This window comes from Lepidochelys kempii, chromosome 8 (assembly GCF_965140285.1).
Source record: "Lepidochelys kempii isolate rLepKem1 chromosome 8, rLepKem1.hap1, whole genome shotgun sequence".
NCBI classification, from domain to species: domain Eukaryota; kingdom Metazoa; phylum Chordata; order Testudines; family Cheloniidae; genus Lepidochelys; species Lepidochelys kempii.
Window position 1 is genome coordinate 15,624,359 of NC_136387.1, and position 25,026 is coordinate 15,649,384.

At 44.9% G+C, this 25,026-nt stretch overlaps 1 protein-coding gene across 2 annotated transcripts in view; it reads right to left on the reverse strand.

Moving 5' to 3' along the window:
• Positions 1-17,001: 17,001 nt before the first annotated feature.
• KIF3A (kinesin family member 3A) overlaps positions 17,002-25,026 on the reverse strand; it is a 38,272-nt gene continuing 30,247 nt past the window's right edge. For both annotated transcript variants that reach the window (XM_073355661.2, XM_073355658.2), the window contains 4 exons: positions 24,387-24,440; positions 23,296-23,364; positions 22,172-22,296; positions 17,002-20,816 (listed from right to left, as the gene is read on the reverse strand). In XM_073355661.2, coding sequence (XP_073211762.2) covers positions 20,768-20,816; positions 22,172-22,296; positions 23,296-23,364; positions 24,387-24,440 — 297 coding nt within the window. In that variant the 3' untranslated portion in view covers positions 17,002-20,767. The remainder of the gene's footprint in view (positions 20,817-22,171; positions 22,297-23,295; positions 23,365-24,386; positions 24,441-25,026) is intronic.

Sequence of the window (25,026 nt, forward strand, 5' to 3'; positions counted from 1 at the left end):
ACGGTAGCTCTTATCTAGCATCTCATTGAAAGTTGCTATTTGAGTTTGAAAAATACCAGTTAGCTATAGCAAAACTCCAAACTTTCCCAGCGCGGCTCTATGCTCAGCATTATTTCCGGATGCGACACCGGTGTATGATGCTGAGGAAGGTATTGTCTGAATCCCCCATAGTCATTGGCACCGTACTATTTTCACAGCCTGATTTTGTCCATAACACTTAGTTTGCCAGCCTCTCTCTGTAGCTGATTTACAATAATTGCTTGCAGTAAATGTGCTGGGCTGAAGGCGAATACGTGAAGCAAGCCAAAGTAGTTGCTTTGATTTGCGATTGTGTGTGTGTATGTGGGAGGAAAACTCTGAGTCCCATCTGGCTAGGTGCTGAGGGCTCAACTCCCACTGACTTCGATGGGAGTTTGTAGTGACTTGACCATCTTAGTGGAGTCTCACCAGGATCTGTCCTAGGTCTGGTATGAGTCACTATTTTCATTAATAAGTCAGATGCTGGAGTGGAGAGTATGCTTATAAAATTTGTGGATGACACCAAGCTGAGAGGATTGCTAGTTCTTTGGAGGGCAGGTTTAGAAGTCAAAACGACCTTGACAAATTGGAGAATTGGGCTGAAATCAACAAGGTGCACGTCAATAAAGACAAGTACAAAGTACTAAAGGAAAATCAAATGCACTACTTCAATATGGGGAATAACTGGCTAGGCAGGAGAACTGACGAAAAGGAGCTTGGGGGTTACAGGGGATCACAAATTGAACTTGTCAACAATGTCATGCAGTTGCAAAAATAGGCCACTATCATTATGGGGGTATATTAACTGGAGTGTTGTAGGTAAGAGATGGGCAGTAACTATCCTGCTTCACTTGGCACTGGTGAGGCCTCAGCTGGAGTTCCGCATCCAAGTCTGGGTGCCGCACTTTAGGAAAGACGTGGACAAATTGGAGAGAGTCCGGAGGACAGCAGCGAAAACAATAAATGATTTAGAAACCCTGGCCTGTGAGGCGATCTTAAAATTGCTGGGCCTGTCCAGTCTCAAGTCTGCTAACAGGGTCCAAATACGGTCTGGTCTGCTGTAAACAGGCGTGGGAACAATTGGTCTTCATATTAGCAGCCGGTAGGACAAGAAGCAATGGACTGACTCTGTAGTAGTGGAGATTTAGGTTAGCTCAGTGGGTCTCAACCTATTTACCAGTGTGGGCTGCGTATGCAGCCCACAGTGCATTATGTGGGCTGCAGGTTGTGAACCACTGCGTCAGACACACACTGGCCCGCCCAGCCCTGAGCTGCCAGCCTGCCCTTTCCCCTTGGTGGCAGGCCCGCACCTCACTGACCCCCTGCCCAGCAGCCCCCTGACTCCCTATACCCAGTGTTCCCCACCCAGAGACCCCCTTCACAGAGTGGGGCCAAGAGTGGGGATGCTACGGCACAGGGCCGGGAGCAGAGCCCCAGGTAAAACCTGGGCGTGTTGCACCACCCTAGTTCCTGGGCCTATGCTGCCAGCACCCTCCTAAAATGCCCCACCCCTCACTGCCCAGAGACCCTCCAGAGACCCACTTTCCTGCACTCTGCCATACTCACCGGCCCCCACTGCTGGCAGGGCTGCCTGATGCTGTCACCCCCTCACCCGCCCCTGCCCCCTGCCAGACCAGAGAGGCAAATTTTGAATTTATTTTTTGCAACCAGCTGGACTGCAGCTGTGTGCTAATTGGGCCACATGCAGCCCACGGGCTGAGAACCACTGGGTTGGCTATTGGGAAACACTTTCTAACTATCAGGCTAGTTAAGCACCAGAATAAGTTTCCAAGGGAAGTTGTGGATGCCCCATCCTTGGTGCTTTTTTACGAACAGGTTAGCCAAACACCTGTCAAGGCTGGGCTAACTAAGGCCTTGTCTACACTACATAATTTTGTCAATGCACATTAAGCGGCACGCCTGTCGGAGGCACGCGTCCACGGTTGGTGCTCTAGCATCGACAATGAGAGCAGTGCACTCTAGGTAGTTCTCCTACTGTGCTACTCACCACCTTCTGCAGCTAGGAGTTGTGGGAAGGTGGCATGGATAGCAGTGCATCATGGGTGTGGGCTCAACGTCCCATGATGTCATGTTTTTTTCCATCCCAGCATTCCATGGCCTTCTGACTGTGTTTTGTGGCATTTTTCAATGCCCCCTGTTTACTGTGCACCCATCATCGCTGTCTGAAAGGATGGATCCCACACTGCTCTCATGGTCACTGTTATGAACACATCACGCATAGTCATGCAGTATATCATGAGCTCCAAAGCTGACCCTGCTGTGTGCCATGGAAAGAAACACCACCAGATTACTTTTGGCATTCATGGAGCAGCTGAACATGGTGGACCATCACTTTTGGGCTGGGGAAACATGCACTGAGTGGTGGGATTGCATCCTTATATAGGTCTAGGCTGATGAGCAGTGGCTGCAGAACTTTCGGATGCGTAATGCCAGCTTCCTGGACATTTGTGCAGAGCTCGTGCCAGGACTGTGGAGCAAGGACACCAAAATGAGAGCTGGCCTCTCAGTAGAGAAGCACGTGGCAATTGGTGTGTGGAAGCCGGCGACTCCGGACTGCTGTTGGTGGGTTGCGAATCAGTTTGGAGTTGAGAAGGCAACCACTGGGGCTCCAGTTATGCAAGTGTGCAGGGCCATTAAGCACATTCTGCTACAAAAGACTGTGCCTCTTGGCAATGTGCGTGAAATAGTGAATGGCTTTGCATCAATGGGATTCCCTAACTGCGGCAGGGTGATAGACAGGACCGGCTCTAGGCACCAGCAAAGCAAGCATGTGCTTGGAGTGGCACAATTCCAGGGGTGGCATTCCGCCCACCCTTTTTTTTTTCGGTTGGGCAGTTGCGCTCTCAGAGTTTGGTGTGGCAACAAAAAAACCTAGAGCCAGCCCTGGTGCTAGATGGCATACATACCCCAAATTTGGCCCCGGAGCATCTGGTGATGGAGTACCTCAATAGAAAGGGATATTTCTCTATGGTATTGCATGCACTTGTGGCTCACCATGGGAGTTTCACTGACATCAATGTGGGGTTGTCCAGGAAGGTGCATACCGCATGCGTCTTCAGGAGCACTGGCCTGTACAGAAAGCTCCAAGTAGGGACATTATTTCCAGACAAGAAGATTCCAGTGGAGGATATTAAAATGCCCACAGCGATCCTGGGAGACCCAGCATAGCTTTACACCCAATGGCTCATGAAGCCTTACATGGGAAACCTGGACAGCAAGGAGTGCTTCAGCAGTTGGCTGAGCAGGTGCAGAATGACCACAGAATGTGCCCTTAGCAGATTAAAAGTGCGCTGGTGCTGCCTTTATGGCAGGTTGGACCTAAATGAAGAAAATATTCCCATTGGCATAGCAGCCTGTTGTGTGCTCCATAATATTTGTGAGGCTAAGGGGTGAAAAGTTTCCCTGGGGTGGAGCATCTCGCTGCTGAAGTTGAGCAGCCAGATACCTGAGTTATTAGAGAGGCACAACGGAGGAGGGAGGCGGGATGGGCGTGCATTATTCGAATCAGGGAGGCTTTAAAGCAACATTTTGACAATGAGCACCATTCATGTGTCTTTCTATATAGCTCTCTGCCATGCTTTGTTCACTTACTGCTATACATGAAAATTGTGATGATTCCTGACTGGGATTTGTAGTCAGCAAATGATCAAATTGCCACTATGTATTACTACCAGCAGCAACCCCCATGTGTAGGAGACAAATAAAGATTCGTTATCTTTCAGAGAATTTGCTTTTATTAAATACCGATTAACAACACATACAAAAGGCTTGGTGGGAAGAGAGATAAGAGTGCAGGGCAGGGCCGAGTAGGCTCTCATAGTTGTGCGTAAGTCCAGCTTACATTCTGAAAGCTGTCGGAAGGGGTGGAGTGAATGGGGTACTGAGACGTTTTGGGAAGTTGCAAGGAATGTTTGGGAAGAGTTTGGGGAGTGCATGGAAAGCAGTTCTATATTAGCTGCAGGCATGGGGGCGAGCATACTTGTATTCTGCCTGGAGCATGATTAGGCACTTCAACATCTTTGTTTGCTCCTCCATCACTTTAATCATCCACTCCTGGTCCTTTACAATGCGCTCCGCACTCTCCTTTCTGTTCTGCCTTTCTATTTTAAATTTTTCCTTCAGGGGCTCTCTCCACTCCCTGCGTTCTCTTATTTCGGCCTCTGAAGATTGGTGCATCTCTCAGAACATGTCCTCCTTGCTCCACCTTGGTGGCCTCCTTATCTGGCAGAGATGCTCTGCTGGTGTGTAAGGAGTTCCCCTGAAGGCCACATCTGTAGCAGCACAAGAAATGATACACAGAAGCACGATTGTTAGTTCACACACAGCATTGAATCATTATAGTAAAATACACCTTTATGTACAAACATACAAATCACTTTCTCACTATCCTTGGGAAGCATACATCGGTTAACAACCTAAACATGGTGAGTTAACCCCGGAGCAGGGGGTTGCGTGTTCAAGATGGGGCAGAGGGTCTATGTGTTTTTTTAAGCAGATCACTGCAGGCCACTAAAGACAATATTGTAAATGCTGCCACCATTTTCCACAGGTAAGAATCATTTAAGCCGATATCTGACTCCTGAGGGTAAGCAAAGATGCAAGGGTACATCTCCTGCACACATGCAGCTTCAGACCCCGTCCCTATGCTGCTCACCTGTGTGCCACTTTGGTCCCTGCACCAGTGACTGCTGAGTGATGCAGGAAAGTTTTCTACACTGGGGGAAGGATCAAAGCATATGTGCCACATCATTCCCAACTCAACCGCCTCATCCATGACTGCATCCTCAGGATTGAGTCCACTGTCTGTCATCTCCAGCCTAGCCGAATTTAGGGTTGCCAAATTTCTAATTGCACAAAACCAAACATCCTTGCCACACCCCTGCACTGCCCCTTCCATGAGGCCCTGCCCCTCCCCTTCTCTGAGGCCCCACCCCCATTCATTCCAGCCCCCCCCATCACTTGCTCTCCCACACCCTCATTCACTTTCACTGGGCTGGGGCAGGGGGCTGGGGGTGTGGGAGGGAGTGAGGGCTCCAGCTGGGGGATGTGGGAGCCGAGTGGCAGCCAGAAATGTGGGGTTCAGGGTGTGGGAGGGGACTTTCACTGGGCTGGGGAAGGGGGTTAGGGTGTGGGAGGCAGTGAGGGCTTCAGCTGGGGGGTGCAGGCTTTGGGATGCAGGATGAGGCTCTGGCCTGGGGCCAAGTGGTTTGGAGTGCATGAGCAGGCTCAGGGTTGGGGCAGGGGGTTGGAGTACAGGAGGGGGGTTCAGTCTCTGGGAGAGCATTTGGGTGCAGGAGTGGGTTCCAACCTGGGGCAGGTGGTTGGGGTGAGGATGGGAGCATGGGGTTTGGGAGGGCGATAGGATGTGGGACAGTGTTACAGACTGGGGCAGGGGGTTTGGGGTGCGGCCTCTGGCTGGGCAACACTTACCTCAGGTCAGTCCCAGTCGGCAGCACAGCGGGGCTAAGGCAGGCTCCCCGCCTGCCCTGGCTCCGTGCTGCTCCTGGAAGCGGCCGGCATGTGGCGGTGTGGCCAGACAGCTCTGCATGGCACATGCTGCTGGCGCCCGCAGATGCCGCCCCCCCCCCGCAGCTTCCACTGGCCACAGTTCCCAGCCAATGGGCGCTGCAGAGCCGGTGTTGGGGGCGGGGGCAGCACGCGGACCTTCTCTGAGTACCCCTAAGCCGAGCGGCCGCAGGGACATGCCGGCTGCTTCCGGGGAGCTGTGCAGAGCCTTGGCAGGCAGGGAGTCTGCCTTAGCCCCACTGCGTTGCTGACCAGACTTTTAACAGCCCTGACAGTGGTGCTGACCGGAGCTGCCAACGTCCCTTTTCGAGCGGGTGTTCCAGTCGAAAACCAGACTCCTGGCAGCCCTAGCTGAAGTATCCATGGGGCTCTTGGCAGTGGAGGTGAGGTCACTGCCAAAGATGCCGTCCAGCACCTTATAGAAGTGGCTGGTCTTCAGTGCAGCACCGGAGCAATGGTTTGCCACCCATGCCGTCTGGTACACCTGCCTCAACTCCTTTAGCTTTGCACAACACGGATGTGTGTCCCATTTGTAGCCCTTATACAACAAGCCATGAGAAATCTGACTGTAGATATCCAAATGCCTATGGCTGGAGTGGAGCTGGGATTGCACAGCCTTCTCTCCCTACAGACCCAACAACTCAGGTGTGCTCCAAGCAGGAGAGCGTTTGCTGCGCGGAGCCGCCATGGTCAGCTGGGAAGATGCAATGTGATGCCACACAGAAAAAACAGGAAGTGGAATTTCAAAAATCCCTGGGCCTTCCAAGCAGGAGGGGTGGAGGCCTGAGTTCATGGGTGCAGGGCAGTGGAGTTCAAACTGCTGACCAGAGTGGTCAGGATGGGCATTGTGGGCCACCTCCTGGGGGCCATTTACAGTGACAAAACCAAGCGCGGCATCAACACTGACACTTTGTCGCTATAACTTTGCTGCAAAAAGCTCTAGTCCTCTCATCAGAGGCAACACATGGTGGGGAAGGGGCATGACAAGGTTCAGTTTCTGCCGGGGTTCACATCAGATCTCGTCGAGCAGCAGCCTTTCACCACTGTGCAGGTGGGAATTGATGGGCGCTGCTTCCAGCCGCAGAGGGGATGGGGGAGAAGGGATGACCTGGCAGCGCTCATCCCTTCTTCCCGCCAGCAGCTGGAAGCAGCTCCCGTTGCTCCCTGCCTGCATAGTGCCAAAAGGCAGCTAATAGCTCCAGGCTGCTGCGGGCCACCAACATAATCCAGTCACTCCTGTCCCCTGGGTGCAGAGTGGGCAGGAAGGGGTTAAGCCCTAAAGAGGCATTGTGGACTGGGGCCCCAGGGAACCTGACTGCAGGGGCTTCAGCGGCTAGGAACACAGCCAGAGGTGGCTCAGCGGGGGAGGGCGCCTAGAGGACAGAGCAGCCCATGCTCCCTGGGGCCAGGACCAAGGATGCGGGGGCGGGAGAGGGGAAAGAGGACGCTAAGCCCCTGCCTGGGGGGCTACTGTGGAGCTTGCCGGTTGGGCTGGAAATCGCTTCCCCTCTCTACTCCAGCACACATCTGAGGTGTGGAGAGGCGCCCCCATGCCCGCCTGTGTAGTGTCCAGCTGGTGCTGTGCAGGGCTCTGGGCAGTTCTGGCACATGCAGGGCTGCCTTCCCTGGGTGCCGGCCCAGCCAAAGGCAGTGGGGGAGGAAGGAGCCTGCCGGGCAGGCTGCAGGTGAGCTGAGAGCTCCCACCAGGGGCTGGTTCTCAGCACAGTGCTGGGAGCAGGACACGCCCCGCCGGGAGTTTATGGAGGAGCAGTGGGGATGGTGGGGGGCGAAGAGGCAAAGCGGGAGAGGACAGCGTGGCGGGGAGCTTGTAAAGCACCGCTGGGTGGGCAGCAGAGACTACACATGGGGCCATCATGTGACCTCCAAATCTTTAAATTGCCCACCCTGCACTGTCAACAGTTATGAATCGCTGGCTCTCATCCAGGTAGTTTTTATCGGCAAAGCAGAAGAGTTTTGTGCATGAAAGGAGCATTGCAGCGTGTACCCCTCCACTGTTTTGTCAATGAAACCTGAAGTTTGTCACCAAAACTATGTAGTGTAGACAAGGCCTAAGACAGGCTTAGCCTTGCCTCAGCTCAGGGGCTGGACTTGATGACTTCTTGCGGTCCTTCCCAGACCTACATGCGTCTATGATCCCAGCTAGGTTGTTTAGCTAAAATAATTCGCAATGATCAAGTTAACACTGTTGATATTTAAACTACCATCAGTAGACTTGGCAATTAACACCACATTGAGATGCACAGAGCAGCTAGCACTTCTCTTCAACCTATCCTTCAGCGTTAGAGCACTGATTCACAGTCAGAAGGGTTTCTCTGCAGTTACAGAACTACCTGTAACAGTTGGGTGACTATGCAGCCAAGATTTTTATAGTCTGATATGGCATTTTTTTTTGAGTCGGTTACTGAATATTTAAGATGTCTGTAGGGGCCTGATTTAGAGCCCTCCACGGCTTTCCCTGGATTATGGTGGGTTTTGCTCTACCCATTGACATACTCCCTAAAGGTGATTATTTTATTACTTTTTTGTTCTGATCATTTACTGATCATTTATGGAAGTAAGCAACAAAAACATTATAGATGTGGCAGCAATGTTCATGGTACCTAGGATGCTTCTTCCCCCATCAGGGTACCTTTAATTCACCATATCAAGATAAAAATATAATAGGAAATGTCCTTCCTTTTTATGTCACCTTTTTCTATAGTGACCACTAAAGGATCTTTTTTGCACCAATTTAAGACACTGTAGATAGATAACGTTATGCAATGACCATTGTGAAACAAAAATTTGCTTTATATCAATATTTGTAAATATTAACATTAAAGAGAGGGAGCGAGAGCAATGAAAGAGTAGACAAGGTAATTAGAGGTCACTTCAAACCACAAAATTGGGACAAAGCCCCACTGGTGGTCAGATATGGGATGTTGGTTTGGGCTTATCTAGGCTCTAACTTTGCTTAACAACTGATTATACATCGCCTGGTGTAATGAAATTAGAAAAACTGCAATTTAGAGTTATTTGTATGCAATTACAGCATACAAATACCCTGAAGTGACTCCTATCAGTTGTTATCGGCAGGACGGAAATTTCCTATGATCAATTCAATTGTAAGATTAGAAACAAAAGTCTCATTTTTCCCTTTTATCTATATCCTGGAAGCAGATATAAGCTCATGAACAGTAATGACTTAGCCAGTTGTGCACAAAAATCTATTTATATTTTCAGTGTTTTTCCGGCAGCTTCAGCAACTTCATGCCTATAAGTAGTGACACTTTTTCCAGAATCACACAGCAAGGTATTGTAAATAAATCCTCTTGATTCACAATTGCTAGATATTTGAATAATATATAATCAGACATGGGTGTAAGGTTTCCAGTTATTCTAACTTGCTTCTGCTTGTTAGCCTGCAACAGTCATATGGTCCTGGGAAGGCACAGAATCTGCTGGGTCACCTATTTAAGAGAGATCATCAAGATACTGGACAACATTACGAAGCAGAAGGTATGTGAATTCTCAAGAGCGGTCCTTTCACTATTTGATGGGAGGGACAAAAGACTTTATTCAGATTCTGTAACTGCTGAAGTAAAGATAAGCGCTGAGCTGACAGTGGCAGGCAAAAAAATTTGTTAAGCAAACTAGACTGAAATCATCCTCTAGTACCTCTTTGAGGAGAGCAGATAACCCACAAGCTTATCCGGGGGTTATCGGCTTGTCTAGCCTGATGTCTCCTCTCTCTCTCTTTTTGCCTTGATCAAGGTTTCCTGTGGTGAGATGAACGTGACAAATATTTTTGCAAACACAAAGGTAAGAGAAAAATAAATCATCCTAAATTCAGGCATAGCAGATGGTTGTTATGGGCTTCACCAAGAAACCCTGTTCAAAGACTGTGTAGCTGTACCAGTGCAGGTGGAGCTGAAGAGTTGCCTCTCTTAGCTAGGGAACTGGACAAAAATACACCCCAACATATGGATGATGAACAATTCTGTTTCTCATTCTGCTAGAGATAAAACTGAAGCGAACACCTGAGTTAGAGTTGAGGCCACTATTCAGATAATAAAGGGCAGAAGCTTGCAGGCCTTCTTCAGGCAAAACCCTTCCTCCTGGAGGTTTTCAGAATTTAGCAGAAACTATTTCTGATAAGAAAGTTTGTAAGCGTTCTGTTCAGCTACTTTCAGTGAAGAGCAATCCCACAGAGCAGTGGTGTTGACAGGATTGCTGGGATTACAATAACTGAAAGGCTTTACAGGCTCTTTACCTTTGCTGGCACAAGAGCACACACTGCAAAACTAAAAAGAATTGAAACTTCATTTTTCTTGGAGCTCTGTGTGTGTGTATGTCTCTCTCATACACACATGCCACATCATCCTATATTGCTATTTCTGGTTAGGCAGAATATCCCTTTAGTTGCACTTATCTGGAGGAAGCTTGTTTAGTTAGCACATAGCGATTTAATAGCAGATAATAAAGTCTCAGATGCTTTTTTGTCCTCTGAAAACTGCTGCCTAAGTCAAGTATCTCTAGCTTTACCGTTCCTGCATTCATAGAAAGGTGATGTTCTATACTGCTGCAGCAAGGCAGCTCATGATCCTACCTGATCTCATCTGCTCCCTTATGGACGATGCCCACCATACTGCTGAACCCCTCTTGTGCTCCTGGGCGGGGGGTGACAAGCCAGGCACTGCACCCCTTGTGCCCCACTGAGCTTGGCTCTGAACTGCCTCCAGCTGGACTGGCACATAAGGGAATGAGTTGCGGGAAGAGTCACTGGATGCTGGGAACACCAGAATAGGGGTGTGGAGAGGTGGCAGGAGGATCCGCTGCAGAGAGGCTGCCATGCAACCTGCTGTCTCCCTGCAGTTTGTATTGGGGACAGGGAGGTAATGTAGATGTCAGCCTCGCCGCCCGTTTGTAAAAAGGCAGGAATGGTATGGAGAGGCAGAAATTTCACCCAGAGCCTGTGTCCCTCCCCACTCCCAGGCTTCACTTTTGACACACACCGTTTTATAACAGATCTTGAAAAGTTTTCATTCTCGTTCAGTGGCATTGAACATCGGCTCCTTCATGGGGGATGATCACTGAAAAACCACTGGGATGGTGAAATTAGGGAAACCACCGTTCACTCAATTGCCATGGAGTTTATCGATGTTGTCAATACGTTTTTCTCATAGTCATATTTATTCAGGATGATCTAACAAACCAACATTCCTTTCTTTCTAATCCAGTTTCTGGCGTCTACAAGTTTAGTGAACATACCCCAAGTTCCAACCTGTCCATCCCTCATCCTGGTAAGTCACATCCAAAGAGTACTTTAACATGGAAGCTTTGGCATCAAATACTAAGTCTGCTCTGGGCTATGGAAAGCAGAGTCCAGCAGGACATCCTTACAGAACAGGGTAGCAAGTGAGATCTTCAAGCGCATCAGGCTCTGGGTAGAGATGTTGCATCGACACACCTGTAATGTAAATCATCTCTTTTAAGGTGTTTCTAGCTTTGTCTGAATCTGTTCAGATGCAGCTAGCGTCTATTGGTTTTCAGCCCTGGAAGAGGATGGCTTCTAAAATTGTTTATAAAAGTCAAAAGGACTCTAATAGCTTCTGCCACTTCAATTACTTCTAAACTGCCTCCTCCCAAAAATGTTATAGTTAACTTAGGTGGCACTTTTCCTATTTGAAGCATTTGAGGAATGTTAACAGACTATCCACAACCCTCCCCTCTGAGCTGGGCAGTATTATGCCCATTTAACAGATGGGAAAACAGAGGGAGTGAGGTTAAAAAGTATATGCTGTCCACATGCCTGCCTATTTTCCCCTTGGAGTCCTCAATTCGCAATCTCATAATCAGATAGGATGACCAGATGTCCCGATTTTATAGGGACAGTCCCAATATTCAGGACTTTTTCTTATATAGATGCCTATAGCCCCCCCCCCCCCATCCCCTGTCCCGATTTTTCACACTTGCTATCTGGTCATTCTATAATCAGCTCATTACGATGTATCAGTTGACATTGGAAAGTGCTCCTTGCTTATGCCTCCCTTGGAGTTGGTGCAAGACAGGAGCTCCTGAATCAGGGCTTTCACTTCACCACTCTTAATGAGAGAAAGGCTAACAACGTAGAGGCTGATCTGAGGCATTTTATTTAGTCTGGAGTGTTAAGAACTGCCTTTTTTTCCTGAAAAGTTGGCACTTCCTTCTCTGCTGCTAGCTGAAACCAGAACTTGTAGGCACATATTACACACACACACAGACAGACAGACAGACAGTGTGAGCAGGAAGTAACCGTAACTTTTTCAGATCTCATGGTTTTAGTTCAGGGTGCAGTTTTCTTCCTTCCTTAGAATCAGAAGTGGATTGCATCTTCCCAGCGTTCATCAGCTGCTAATAAAGTTTCTGCTACCACCGCGCAGTTATGTTTATCACCCCGTGAGAGTTTCTAGAAAAGGAATACACTTTTTTTTCCTCTTTCTTTTAGAAAAAGGAGACATTTGATATTTTATGCAAAGCTGCAACGGTTGTTGAAAACGGCCGTTACTGCCATCCCTACAAGTTTCCCTTGGAAGGCATTTATGTTAATTTAATACAGCTAATTCAGAAGGTGAGTAATGTCCTTGCATCAGAGCCAGGCTTTTTGGCCGGGGTATGTACACAGTGGTAGATTAACCACTGGGCCAAGAGGGCCCGTGCCCAGGGGCCTCAGCCAATTGGGGGGCCCCTAGAAAAATGTGTGCTCCTGTGCCCTGACCCACACCGCCCAGTGCTCCTGTCAGGGAGCGGGGTCAGGGCACAGGGGCTCGCCCCATTCTGCCTGCCTGCCTGGCACTCCTGCCAGGGGGCGGGGCAAGCGCCTGTGCCCCGACTCCACTCCCCAGCAGGAGCACAGAGTGGGTAGAGCAGGGCAAGCCCCCACACCCCGACCACGGTCAGCGGGGGAGGGGGAGAGGGAGGGGGAAGAGAGAGAGAGAGAATGCAGGTAGAAGAGGTGGGGAGGGCCCCGCACTTTCCCGGGGCCCCACAAAAGCCTAATTGCTTCTGTACATGCATCACCTAGCACACGGGGATTCTGGTCCATGACTGGGACTCCGAGGCACTACCCTACTAGAAATAATATGATCCTGTGTTTTCAAATAGGATACATTTTAGAAGTACATTCATCATTTTTCACTTTTGAGGGAACCTCACACAGAGCTCAACCAAGTGTTTTTCTACTGATTGGCTGCTTGCATGACGTTTTTCACCAAGTCATGGGTGATTCAAGCAAATCCTGATGAGTAATTCATCCATTCACATACACTTCATAATTTTGTATCATTCAAGCCACATTTGGCTACAAACTATGTGAGAAAATCCTTCTCAGAGCAGGTCTAACCACAAGAAAGGTGTTTGTTCTTGCCACCAGTTAGCAGCTAAAACCACCACCATAAACTAAGTACCTCAGCAATTGTACTAACATCTGTGATATGACCTTTCCTTTATAGGTACCCTGTCCGGTGAAGGCAGACAACAATATTAAGTTGAAACATTTTCTAGAGAATCTGAAAGATTTCTCCAAAAAGATAATGAAAGAAAAACTACAGTAGAATTAGAAGATAAAATTTTCCGTTCACAAATGTACAGTGGCATTGTATTATTATTATTAATAAAGATTATTTATGATTAACCTTAAAATAAAGTGGTTTTGGATCAATGTTGCTGATGTGTTATAGGAGACATTTATTGGTAACCATTTGTAGAGCATCAGCAATGTACTTGGTTTATTCAGAAGACACAGCTATAAAGACAGTCTCTGCCTCATGCATTGTACAATGTAAAGCAGGAATGTGAGAGAGCCAAAATGCGCTGGGAGAAAGATGAAGCATTTTTTCTTCTGTCCTCTTCTCTGCTCACCAACCACACACAACATGGGAGCACAAAAGACACAAGCACATGTGTGTGTAGGGCTTTATTAGGGGTCTGAGGGAGGACAGTGTTTCTTTCACACTGGAATTGCAAGGTTATTACATGCCCAATGAAGGAAGGGAAGGTATGAACTTGGGAGAGGGAGAAGGAAAGTAGGACGAGATGAGGATCAGATGTTTCATTTCGGTATGGTGGACAAGGGCAAGTCTGCGAAGGAATTGAAGGAGGGTGTGGTGTGGGAGGAGCAATGGGTGAAGATAATTTAGCAGCTGCGTTTTGTTAGGCCAGGAAGGGAGTGCTGAATACTACAACGAAGATGGTTTCAGTAATCAAGGAGGGAGGGAACCAAGGCACAGTGACTGACAAGTTTTACTGTTACCCCAGAAAAGGAGGATCAGATTTTTGACAATTGTGTGGTGCGAGCAGTGAGAATTGGTGCTAGCCCAGATGCTCCAAAAAGAGCTATAACTCCGACAAGAGGTCAGTGTTAGTGACAGCAAAGGAGAAAGGAGGAATTAAGCCTGGGAGGAAAGATAAGGAGCCATGTTTGGTTTCAGCTGGCAAAGGGCAAGAAAGAATCCAAAGCATGTGAGAGTCAAATGGATGGTGGGAAGCAGTCATTAAAGCCATGAATAGAATATTCATAGAGTCTATTTTGCAAATCCGATGTTCAGAAACGTGATCTTATGCAAGCAAGCTACAGGGATGGCATAAACCTAAGGCCAGCAATAGCAAGCCAGTGGCTCAGAAGTACATAGACGTTGGCTACGTGCTTCAAAGGGCAATATCAATTCTAGAGCCATGAGGTGGTCACAGGTGATTTTGCAGAGTCCTTCATACAGCAGACCTCAGATTTCCTCTTTTGAGTGCTCAACTCAGTGCAGCGCATGCCATCACCACCCCACTTTAATACTATCAACAATTCAAAGAGGAGTTTGTGACAGCAGCAACAAAGGGCAAGAAAGGAGAAAGACCAGAGGGCCAGAAGGGGCAAGAACGAGAAGTCTGAGCTGAACACCCCCAGACTCCTGTGGCATTCAGAGCAGGAGTTTAGTGTCAAGTCTTTCTACCAACAAAATGCCTGACGCAGCAGGTTGCACTTAACTTCAGCAAAAAGTGTGGGAGATTTCTGATGAAACACAGCATGCAGTAGCTTTGGAAAGTCCCTGTACTCCAGTAAGGTTCAACTGGTACATCAGCTGAGTCAGAGTATTCTCAATGGAACTGCTCAGTTATCTATCGAAACCCTTTATCTATTGCCTGCACATAGCCCAAGAAAGATTTTCTTCTGCGAAAGGAAAGCACTCTAATACACAGTATTGTGTGTGTGTGTCAATAAGTCATTCCTTACAGCAGAGGAAATGGAACTTAACTTCTAAAAACCTCAGCTAATTTTGCAGCAGCCTCGCAACACTGTTTAGAGTATGCAAGTGTGGTTATTAACACCAAGAGCACATTTTTAAAAACATGAAATCAAGAGCAGTTTCAAAATGCTCCCCAATCTGTCATCTCATCTTCTACGTGCAGGGACTATTTTTGTTGTTGTGTACACAAAATGCATAGGCCAATGGCCCCTAATCCAATCACAACACAAATAACTACTACAAACGGGGACAAGACTACCTGCCATCAACTCTAGCCTCTCGCCCCCTTTCCCAGGAGGGCATATAGGCATTACAGCATAGGAGGTGAGCAAGTGCAAGGGATAGCAGGATGGTCTGAAGGGAGAAAGGAAGAATTTTCTGAGGTGAGAACACTATTCCAGAGGATGCTGGCAGTGAAGCTACTAGAAGGGGTGGATTACCATACCAATCAATCAGAGAGTGGTCTCCAAGGACGACAGCTGGAATCCATTTAGAGCTTTAAGGATAGATTTTCAGTAGTGCTCAGAACCCAGCTGCCCCTCCAATAGATTGGCTGGGTAAGGATCAATTTTGAAAATCTGGCCTGTATACGGAAAGTGTTGCCTTTAATCTATGAATCAAGAAATGAATGGGCAGCCAATGCAGCTGACAGAGCAGAGGTCATGTGTGCCCAGCAAGAATCACCACTTCAAAGGTGGGGCAACTCTATTCTGCACAAGCTAAAATTTCTAAATGGTCAAATTACTCTTTCTGCAGTCAACACAGGTGGAAGATTGCATTTGTGCTATGGTCAGATCTCGGAGCAAAGCAGCATGAAGCCAGCCTAGTGGTGAAATAGAAGACTTCCCAAGAGCACCAAGATGGTGCATGAAGTTGTGGTGGGAATTCAGTAGGTAGCACTTGACTCTGAGTCATGCCAGGGTGCAAGTAGGGGCCTTACACAGCTGCAGGAGCTATCTTTTGGGCTAAAGCCTAGATAGTCTGACCACATGTTATTAAAGATTTCATGACACTTTTGCTAAAAGTAGATGTAATAAATGTTAGTTTCTGGACAAATTCTAGGGCAGGTAATTCTATTCTTCCTAGTTAAAAGTCCCCTGAATTTAAATTGGACACAATCTTCACTTCTGCTCCTCAACTGCATACAACATTACACAATTTAAGAGCAGCTAGGTTCCTCTCGAGAGCATGCCACATTTCAGTAGTGGGTAAGATTTTTTTTTTTTTTTAAAAAAAAAGCTCTAGCCCAACCAGGAGTTTTAGGTTTGAAGCAAGAATCACTGGGTGAAATTTTATGTTGATCAGACCAGTGCTCATGATGATCCCTTCTGACCTTAAAAACCTATGATCCTTATTGCTTACTTCCCTCGCAGGGGTGACTGACTTAGTTAAGACTAGTAAAACATTTGAGATCCTTGGAGGAAAGATGCTCCAGAAGTGCAATTAAATGCTATCATATTTCAAAGCTCTATTGCTGATCTTAGCTACCGTCCTTCTAATGACCATTACATGGATCAGTCAATGCAGAGTAGTAAGAAGTTGTGTACACAGAAGAACAGCCATACTGTCAGACTAATGGTCCATCTAGCTCAGCGTTTTGTCTTCTGACAGTGGCCAGAGTCAGACTCTTTAGAGCAGGGGTAGTCAACTATTTTTTGTTGAGGTCCAAATTTCTTGGTCAAGGTATAGTTAAGCTCCACATTCCAGAGAACGTTTTAAAAAAAATAATAATAATAAGTAAAAAAGATTTCAGGGTCAGTTCAAAAGCATCTGGCGATCAGGACTTGGCCTGCGGTCTACCTATTGACTACCCCTGCTTTAGAGGAAATGAACGGAACAGGGCAATTTCCAGAGATCCATCCAGTTCCAGCTTCTACCAATTGGAGGTTTAGGGACACCTGGCGCATGGGGTTGCATCTCTGAACATCTTGACTAATGGCTATTGTTGGGCCTATCCTGCATGACCCTATCTAAACTCTTTTTTGAACCTAGTTATACTTTTGGCCTTCACAACATCCTATGGCAACAAGTTTTACAGGCTGACTGTGTTGTGTGAAGTAGTACTTCCTTATGTTTGTTTTAAACCTGATGCCTATTAATTTAATCAGGTGACTCCTGGTTCTTGTGTTATGTGAAAAAAGCCACACTGATAAAAAGATGAAACATTAGAGGAGTTCAAATTTTTATTCCTTGGCAAGAACATGCACACACAATACTGGTATGTACAATATAACAAATAAAATTTATACATAAAATACAATGAATAATCAGAAACAACACTTCCAAAAAGTTAGCAAAACAATAAATAGGGAGTAATTGTACAACTAGAATTTCTTGCCTATATACAAATTGGTGAAACAGAACTAAAGAGAAATAGCTATAATTTAAAGTGTGCAGACTACAGTATAAGTCAGTGAAAGGCACTAAGGAAGATTTCCCCCCCATTCTAGCAATTCCAGGACCAGGAAAAAATTAAATGCACAATATGCTCTATTAAAAGCAATGTTAAGAATGTAACAAACTGACAAAAGACCCAGGAAATGTCAGTGTTAAGGCCAACACTTCCTGAAGAGAGGAAACTGGGAGGAAAACGGACAGACACAACCACACAAAAGAGCATGAGTTAAGGAAAGACTGAACTGAGACCAGAATAGCTGTATTGGCTAAAGCATAAATTTAAAAAAAGATTTAAAAATGAGTTTGGACAGAATAAGCCTGCAGATAATCCAAGAGCTGCAGGGTAAATCTGTAGCCCAGATGCATTTTTAGCAACTTTAAAAATAATGCCCATACTCAGACAAACATTCAAACCTTTCAAAGATCAGTCAAGCTTCATAAATATAAACAGAACCTACTTAAAAACATTTCATTTCAAAGTTCCTCCTTTTTAATAGCAAGGGATTTTGTTCTCCAAAGCCGAAGCTGTGACAGCAAATCACAGCCAGCAAGTCTATCATGGAGCATGCTGGTTTTATGTGCAAATTGGTATAAAAGATAGAAATGACACAAGAAGCTTCCTTTTTTAACAAACATACCTACAGAAAAGCTGTCCTCTTAACTACTGTTGTACAAGTAACATTTGTTTATCAGGGACTTGTCTTTTACAGATCTGTTCCACTGTAGCAAATGCACTTTTAGACTTAATCATTTAATGTTTTAGTATGGGTAGAATGGCTCACAATGGCACCTTCAAGGTGCCATTAATGGTCTGTCAGACAGACAGACCATTTGGTAAGATCATTTTTAAAAAGCACTGATTAAGGAGGAAGTGTTTATTTGCCTAGTTGCTGGATCCTACTGCAACAAGGTCATAATGGTATTAACTTTTATCATAAAAACCAAGGAACTCCAGATCTTCTATTACTGACATTGGCCCCAATTCTACACTGAGCACATGGCTCCAGAAGCCCACATGAAGCTTGGGCTTCCTGCGGCTGCAGAGGTCCTCTTGCACGGACCTGGTGACGGCCTGGGGCCATAGCAATGACTTCTGAGCCATTATGGGCTCTCTTCAGTCTTTTTAGCATGTATGACAAGTATAGAAGTTACGTAAATTAGGATGTTTACTAAGTTTACTGCAAATTCACCGTAAGTTAAGTTTAAGTACCAATACTTAAATTTTTCTTCAAGATGAGAAGTACACCTCATTTTGGGGGAAGAGCTTGATGAATTGCCTCTTATTTAAATGCTGTGCTATAAAAAAAGAAATCTTGTCTAAACTTTAAAATGACAGTGTCAATTGTTTTTAAAAAAAAACCCACGCAACATAATAAGTTTTGCTCCTGGGTGAAGACACTGAGTATGCCTACCCTGCAATTAAACACCCACAGCTAGCCCATGTCAGCTGACTTGGGCACACAGGGTTTGGGCTGCAGTGTTGTAAAATTGTGGTGCAGATTTTCAGGCTAGGGCTGGAGCATTCCCCCTCGCAGGGTCTCAGAGCCCGGACTCCAACACAAGCACAAACATCTACACTGCAATTTTACAGTCCCCAAGCCTCGCGTTAGCTGACACGGACCAACCCCATGTGTTTAATCGCAGTGTAGACACACACATCAAAAGAAACAGATTTTTTAAAAAGGACAACAGGGCTTAACCAGAATGCTACTGAAATTCTCAAAGTTAAATATGTCCTTGTGAGACCAAATTTTAACTGCCAGACTGTGCATCTTACACTTGCATAGAGATCCACAAGACAGAGTTATTGGTGATAGTACTAAGAAGACCACATTGTATTTTGATGCATTTTTAAATATTCTGCACACTACAGAAAGAATATTTCAACTAACTGTAAATCTTGTTACCAGAACGAATGCATGACACCCGCAGTGGAACAGTGCTATGCTTTTGTTTAGGGACTCCACCTTTTCACATCAGCAGTCACAGCTTTTTACACTCCATGCAACATTGTAAGGTTATGCTGAAGTTACAGACATTAATAATAAACGGGTTTATGAAGATTGAGGACATCTGTAACTGATGTGTTCCTGCACTAGTTACAGAACATACACAAGACAAAGGAAGAATTTCTCTTGTATCACAAAAGCAATATATTAAAATGTTAAATGTTTCGTAGCAGCACAGTATTCAGGGGGATCAAATGAACTAGTAAATCAGCAGCCACTCAATGCAAAGGATAATGATTTTAGAAGAAATTAAGATACTGTCTCTAAGTGTAACGGAAAACAAAAGGCTACTTGGGTGTAGACAGGACCGACTTTTGTGCGGATGTTACTACTACCTGGAGATTGGAAGTAAAGGAAGCACCTCTCTATTTTAAAATATAAAGGGTCCAAATTCATCCCTGATCAATAGAGCATTGCCCCCAAAATATTAGGGCCAAGGGTGCGAAAGCTAGCTACAAGCTCTGAAAACACCTAGCCTGAGCTATATTATGGGTTTGTGGCATTCTCTTTAACACATTAGGATTTTATCTTCTCCATCCATATTGAGAGTAGAGCAATTCATACAAAAAATGCAAGGCTCAGTTACAATCAGAGAGATCAGTTACACATCCTCCACTCAGTGCAAGCGCAGTCAAGGTGCAAAGCAGCCTTTTAAAAAGTAAAACATATTCTCTTGCATTTTCTTCAGCGATGGCCATCCTCAGAAAAGTAGTCAAAGTTGTTGCCTAGAAATTGTGTGCATTTAAACAGTAAATAAAAGGACAACAGCACTTCAAATAAAATGAAACGAAACAGTTTTGTTTTCATTTGCATTGAAACGAAACAAAACATTGTCCTTGCCCAATGTTCTTGAATTTGTACAGTTTAGGTTTTCAGAACAGTCACTCTTTATGCAACAATATACAGTAAGTCTACATATGTCAGTTACTAAAGGAACAGAAAGACAGACAATTAGTCATTTAATGTATGAAATTCAAACAGCAGCTACAAATAGGGAGTATTTAAATAGCCAAGGAGGGGGGCTCAGTATTCAGATTAAGTTATATCATGGATTTATACCCACTACGTGAAAACATACAACAGTGCAACACAGGACAACAGCGTAAGCCGCTAGTTTATGTACAAAGCAGGACATAAAACAGAGTTATTAGGATTTAAAGTTCAGGATCTATCCACCACACTGGGCTAATATTTTTAAAATTTAAACACACCTAAAGTTCTTGCTTTCTATACATTTCAACAAGGTTTACTGCCACTGGTTTCCCTGCACAACACAAAGAATGGTGTAATATATTGACAATTTTGCAACAACACATATATTGGTTTAACATATGTTAATATAACATACAGTATAAGGGTAATTAGAGAAACAAGTTCATTTTTGTTTACTGATGAGGCATTGTTTGGTAGCCCCTTCTGGTCAAATTGTGCCAGTTCTTCAATATTTTCTAAAGAACTATGAATTTTAGCAAAGCATTACAACACACATTAATCTTTACTCTGAAGCAGAATGCAAAACACCTACTGAAGCAGAGAGTCAATGACGGCGCCTGGCTTTGCTGAACGTTTTCTGTTCAGAGAGGAGGAGTGGAAAAAGACAAACACACATTAGTAGTCTACCCAAGAAAAGAACCCAAGAAGGGGTTACATTTTCCAAATCTAAAGTATATAGTATTAACATTTACACAAGTTTGGTTTAGGTAGCCTCTAAAAATAATATGCTAAAATCTCAACAACGGCATATTTAACATTTTAGAAGACCAACTCAAAGTACAATCTATCTAGGTTTACATTTGGTCATCCATCAGCACCACCCTCATTTGGACAGGTAACTTATGTGTACTCTCACATGTCACTTGTGAATCTGACCTCCAAAGTCTATGCATGCTAGAATAACACACATCAAGTAGCCAGAGGAGAGGAATGTAGCAAGAACTACACACACAAATGTTTAAGGTGTTAAAGTAGGCCACTTCTTAAGTCACTTAGACTTGATGTGTCTTTAAGAGTCAAATTTACCACACTTTATGCCTCTTAACTTGACCCCAAAAGTTAATGTTTCTTGCCAAAGCCAACTCTCCCATGATAAAAAACTACATAGCATGCGCAGTATGTTTTTTCTATTGACTATAAATCTTCACGCACTACAGTCAGTTAAAAAGTGTACCTTAAAATCTGGGGTATGTGTAACATGACTGAGTAAGCATAATGTATGATGTTTGCTGACTTGGTGTTACTGTCCCAATCTTAATGCTGGTGGGCTTTTTGTACAATTAACCCAAACTGGAACCAGAACTAAACTTAGCAACTCCCAAACCTTGACTCAGACTGAGTCTCTACCTCATATCACCTAAGGAACTTTATATTCCTTTGTGTAGGCTTCAGTGATTTTAGCATTGTTGAGGCATGTATTCATATATGTCTCCCATGTAATTCCATTCTCCATTTTATTTAAATACCACTATTTATACTATGAAAAATCTTATACCCCTTTTTATAGTTCTCTGCAGACATAGGACTATTTAGTTTGAAAAAGTTAGTTTTTTAAATGTCAAAATTATTTAAAAAGGGGGGAAAAAGAAACTGTCAATTTTTGAAAAAACGGAGGAGAAATCAGAACCAGCTCTAATAATTTGAAATCTTGGCAACAGAAAATTGCCCTTAAATCAACAGAGCATGCTTTCCAAGTATTATGGCTTTTGATCAGCATTCACTATAGTTCAATGACTTTCTCTGTGGAATGCATTACAGCACTGCTCAAAGGGCCTGGGGTCCTGCTGTTCATTCCTTAACTCCCATTCAAATTAAAGGGATGCCCAAATGCAGCCTACTGGACTGATCCCCAAAATAAACCTTTAGTTAGGACTTAAAACACTTCACTTGGAAGTTCCCAACCACATACAAAACCATTTCACAAGAACTCACCTTCTATTAGTTTTAGGCCTTGATCTTCCTTTTGAAGTCCTCGGCCTCTCTAACTTCATCAAAGACTGCCTCAGGCTTTCTTCTGTGTAAGCTAGATAAACATGGGAAAGATCCACCTCAAAGGGCTAGGGAACGAATACACAGAATCCATTTTACGACTGTTAGTATATGTTCTTCTATAACACTTAGCAAGTGCTTCATCAAAACACAAAGACTATAAAAACAGAGTTAGAAAGTTTTACAGCAGGAGATGCAGCACATATGGTAGGGCCCTACGAAATTCATGGTTGTTTTGGTCAATTTTATGGTCTCAGGATTTTAAAAATGGTAAATTTTATTATTTCAGCTATTTAAATCTGAAATTTCACAGTAATTGTAGGGGTCCTGAACACACACACGCACACAAAAAGTTGTGGGGTGGTCACAAGGGTTTTTTTTTTTGGGGGTGGGGGGGTGGAGGCGAAGAGGAGTTGCGGTACTGCTACCCTTATTTCTGCACTGTTGCTGGCGGCGGTGCTGCCTTCAGAGCCGGGCAGCTGGAGAGCGGTGGCTGCTGGCCGGGAGCCCAGCTCTGAAGGCAGAGTCACCGCCAGCAGCAGCGCAGAAGTAAGGATGGCACGGTATGGTATTGACACCCTTACTTCTGCGCTGCTGCCTGCAGAGCTGGACCCTCAGTCAGCAGCCACCACTCTCTGGCCGCCCAGCTCTGAAGGCAGCAGCACAGAAGTAAGGGTTGCATAGTGTGGTATTGCCACCCTTACTTCTGCCCTGCTGTGGGCGGGGTGCTGCCTTCAGAGCTGGGCACCTGGCCAACAGCTACCGCTCCCTGGCTGCCCAACTCTGAAGGCAGCACAGAAATAAGGGTGGCAATACCACGACCCCCTTGCAACTCCCTTTTGGGTCAGGACCCCCAATTTGGGCAACGCTAGTCTCCTCCATGAAATCTGTATAGTATAGGGTAACAGCATACAAAAGACAAGATTTCATGGGGGGAGACTATATTTCACGGTCCTGGACACATTTTTCAAGGCTGTGAATTTGGTAGGGCCCTACATATGGGTATTCATTGGCTTGTACACTATAGATCTATACAGTTTGATCCATATTTAAGAAGAGACACTTACATCTTTTTCCTTTTTATCTGGTACCGGGGTCTGTTTTCTCATGTTGTTCCCTGTATATGCAACACATTTCTTAAAGAAAGAGAAAGATTCGTTAGCAAAGTCAACTATATTATAAAACTGATTGCATGACGGGGTAGGTTTATATTTGCTTCCAGCCTCAATTCAATTAATCTGGGAGTTTACAAGATGAAAGACACACTTTGCACCTTTTACCCATCATGACAGTTAAGATTAGCTTGGATTAGAGCTGAATGAATAATTTTTTAAAAATCCACTCATTTCAAACCAATTTTTCTCTCTCTCTCACCAAAACAAAAAAAAAAAATATTCAAAAATTTTTAATTTGGGTCAAATCAAAACATTTGACATTTTTTGTCTTGAAATGTGGATTCAAAACATTGTAAAAAAACAGTTCATTTTGACATTTCCAACATTTTTGTTGTCCAGTTTTTTGTCAAATTCAATCCCAAATTCACGAATAATTTTAGTGCTCTGAAAAATGCATTTTCGGATCTTTATTTTTTTTTTTTTCCTTCCTGCTCAAATGCAGCTGGGATGTTCTTTATAAAGTGCCTGAAGCAGAACTTCCTAGGACTAGTGGCTAAATAGAACATCTATAGCTCTGCCACTTTTACTACCCTTGGCAGTTTGCCAGTCTAGTGAACTTCAGACCATGATGCAAGATAAATATATATACACAAATATATATTTCTGTAAGATTTCAGATGATCTTTTCTGTTCCAGCAACATGGCTGGTAATATTGTTGGTGACAGCTGCAATGGCTTTGATTAGCTCACATCAATGAAACACCAAAATCCTCAGAAAAGACCCAAACAAAAACCTGCCATAACATCTGGGATAAGTAACAAACCCATCACAGAGATCTTGCGGTCAGTGTCTTAAACAATGGACTTTCAGGGAATTGTAGTAACACTGACTCTCCATTATGGCACAATCTAACTAGTCAATGAAAACTGTATAGCTAAGGTTGGCGAGTTAGCCTGAGAACCCTCGCTTTCATTTCATACCCCTTGAGAACCTTTGCATTGCACTAGTGTAGCTACCTGCATTTTCTATCAGCTAAGCTTACCAACTGCCATTCTCCAATGTCTTCATTCCAGTGAACATAGTTTTCAATCATTTCCTTAGAAGAAATAAGAAAAATAATTGTTCTAGGTTTGTGAACTTTAACTCTTCATACACTCTAAATACATCTTCCATAAGGCACACCCAAGAGATCATGGGCAAAGTGAATTTAACAACAGCATTAAAGCCCTGTTAAACATGGCTCCTCCTCAAGTCAATTTAATCAAGGCTGATTCATTGATGTGGATGACCATACCCTGTTAAAAAACCACACCCCACACTGAAGGCCATGGCCTGTGAGGATAGGTCTACACTGCCATAAAAAAATCCGTGGCAGCAAGTCTCAGAGCCTAGGTCAACTGACTGGAGCTAAAAATTGCTGTGTAGATGTTTGGTTTCAGGCTGGAGCCCAAGCTCTGAGACCCACCCTACTTGTAGGGTTTCAGAACCTGGGCTCCAGCTGAAGGCTGAACATCTACACTGCAATTTTTGCCCCGCAACCTAAGCCTGAGTTAGCTGAACTGGGCTAGCCATGGCTGTGCATCTTTTATTGCAGTGTAGACATACGCTTAGTCTGAATCACCTGTTCCAGGGCATATTGGAGTACCCTGCACATGTACAGGTCTCCAGTCATTAAGATAGTT